This window comes from Antrostomus carolinensis, unplaced genomic scaffold, assembly GCF_000700745.2.
Source record: "Antrostomus carolinensis isolate BGI_N321 unplaced genomic scaffold, ASM70074v2 C13447956, whole genome shotgun sequence".
Lineage (NCBI taxonomy): Eukaryota > Metazoa > Chordata > Aves > Caprimulgiformes > Caprimulgidae > Antrostomus > Antrostomus carolinensis.
Genome location: NW_010355630.1, coordinates 1 through 1,997, shown reverse-complemented (window position 1 = coordinate 1,997; position 1,997 = coordinate 1). Strand labels below are relative to the sequence as shown.

The window sequence follows — 1,997 nt, the reverse complement described above, 5'->3', positions numbered from 1 at the left end:
TGCAATGAACTGGTTCATTCTAAAGTGGTCATGATGCAGCCTTTTTGCCAGGACAGTGCCTCTCATATATTCAAAGAGTGAAGGAAGAAAGTCTGTAAAATTATCTGCCTTTTATTGCCTTCCAGTTGTCTAATTTGTTTTCATTCCTGTATTAATTAGAGTTAATGTATTTACATTTAGCTTCCGGTAGAGTGAAGTTGTATTAACTAATTAACTGTGAGGCTGATGAGAAAACAGGAGCATCAACTGGTGGCGGCTGCTAGGAGTGAGAAATAGCAATCCGAGAAGCCAGCTGGTGGAAAGATGAGAGAATTTGACACAGAAGCCATTTATTGATTATTACAGGATCTGTTAGCTACTCGGGTTGCACTTCCTGTGTTAAAATATGTACATTTTTTTGATTTAGCGATTGCTTGTCACATCAGTAACTGTAAATAGCCATTATTCTTACGCTTGGGAAGTATCACTGTGTCTTAGTAAAACTGGGGTTTAAGAGAATGAGGAGTAAGGATGGTGTACATGTTAGGCGTAAACCTTTTAATCAAATAAAAGTCTCCACAAAACAGTCTTTTTATTGTATGTCTTTTTGATTGAACAAGCTACATATGTACGTTAAAATAGACTTAAGTACACAAGTTGAAATACATAATTTGGCTTTAATATATGTGTGTGTGATTTCCCACACACATTTTTTGGCAGAAAATGTATTGGGCATTTTTGGTAGTTTTTGGCAGAATCTATCTTTATTCCCCCCAGGTTATTCTCGAGAGTGGAATTCTGTGTCGGTAATAACCTGGCTAAAAACATAGTGTAACTCTGCCCGTGATTGCCACGGAACAACCCCCAAATGTAAATTTAATAGTAATCTGAATAAAAATCAAGTCTGAAACATTAATTTCCTTTGCCTTGTAATGCTCAACACATCACCACGTCAAGGATGGGACTTAAAAATACGTCTCATTCTCTCTTTCTCATTTCAGTTGGACGCATTGTCTTCGAATTATTTGCTGACGTTGTACCTAAAACTGCTGAAAATTTCCGTGCATTATGTACAGGAGAGAAAGGAACGGGGCCTACCACTGGAAAACCTCTCCATTATAAAGGATGTCCTTTCCACAGAAGTAAGTTCTATGAAATCCTCTGTTTTCCTGTTGCTGACAGAAGTCCTCCATTATTAGTATTTGAAATCATATTAAATAATATCTTGGAGCACTTGTTTAAGAAATAACTTGACTGAAAGTAAGTTTTTTACTTTCTTATCCTCCCAACAACTAGATGTTTTTACCATGCATTGACAATACTAAATTATGAATTTACTAGTAAGTTAGTAAAAGTAGTTTACTATGAGTTGTGAATAGGTTGAAATGGATTTGAGGTAGAGAATTAAATATCAGGTGATGTCCACTTAACTGAAAAGGAGTACTTAGGAGAGACTTTATAAATAAAAGGTGGTTTTGGGTTTTATTTAGGCACAGGTGCTGGTGACAGGGATTGCTCTTCATTTCTGAATTGTTTTTCTTCGTGCCTTTCCTGCCTTACTGCTGTATTTTCTATTTATTTTATTTTACAGTTATTAAGCAATTTATGGTCCAGGGTGGAGATTTCTCAAACCAAAATGGCACAGGCGGAGAAAGTATATATGGTGAAAAATTTGAAGATGAAAACTTTCATTATAAGGTACTCTATTGAAAATACTAATTGTATGCAGTTTTTGAAGTTTCAGTGATTTTTATTTTTCAATTTCAGAATTAGTGCTCTTTAGTCCAAGGTTAACATATTTTTAAGCAGTGGAAAGAATGCAGCAAAAAAGCTCCAAACTAGTTTGTCCTTAAAGTCTTTGCTGAATACAGAACAAATACATGTATGAATACATACAAAATGAGGTCAACTTCATCAAGACAAAGACAACCATAGTTTAAATTTTCTTTTTAATTGCACCAGCAGAAACTGAATTGAAACAATAGTTTAGTTCTCATTGAAGTAGGGATATTATTTGG

General features: G+C 34.8%; 1 protein-coding gene across 1 annotated transcript; it reads left to right on the top strand.

Annotated features, from left to right (window-relative positions):
* Window positions 1-980: 980 nt before the first annotated feature.
* LOC114819006 (peptidyl-prolyl cis-trans isomerase D-like) lies at window positions 981-1,677 on the top strand (the record flags this gene model as incomplete). Its single annotated transcript, XM_029087139.1, has 2 exons — window positions 981-1,121; window positions 1,571-1,677. Coding segments are annotated over 2 exons (248 nt in total), but the record flags the coding sequence as incomplete, so codon positions are not given.
* Between the last annotated feature and the right edge of the window lie 320 nt (window positions 1,678-1,997).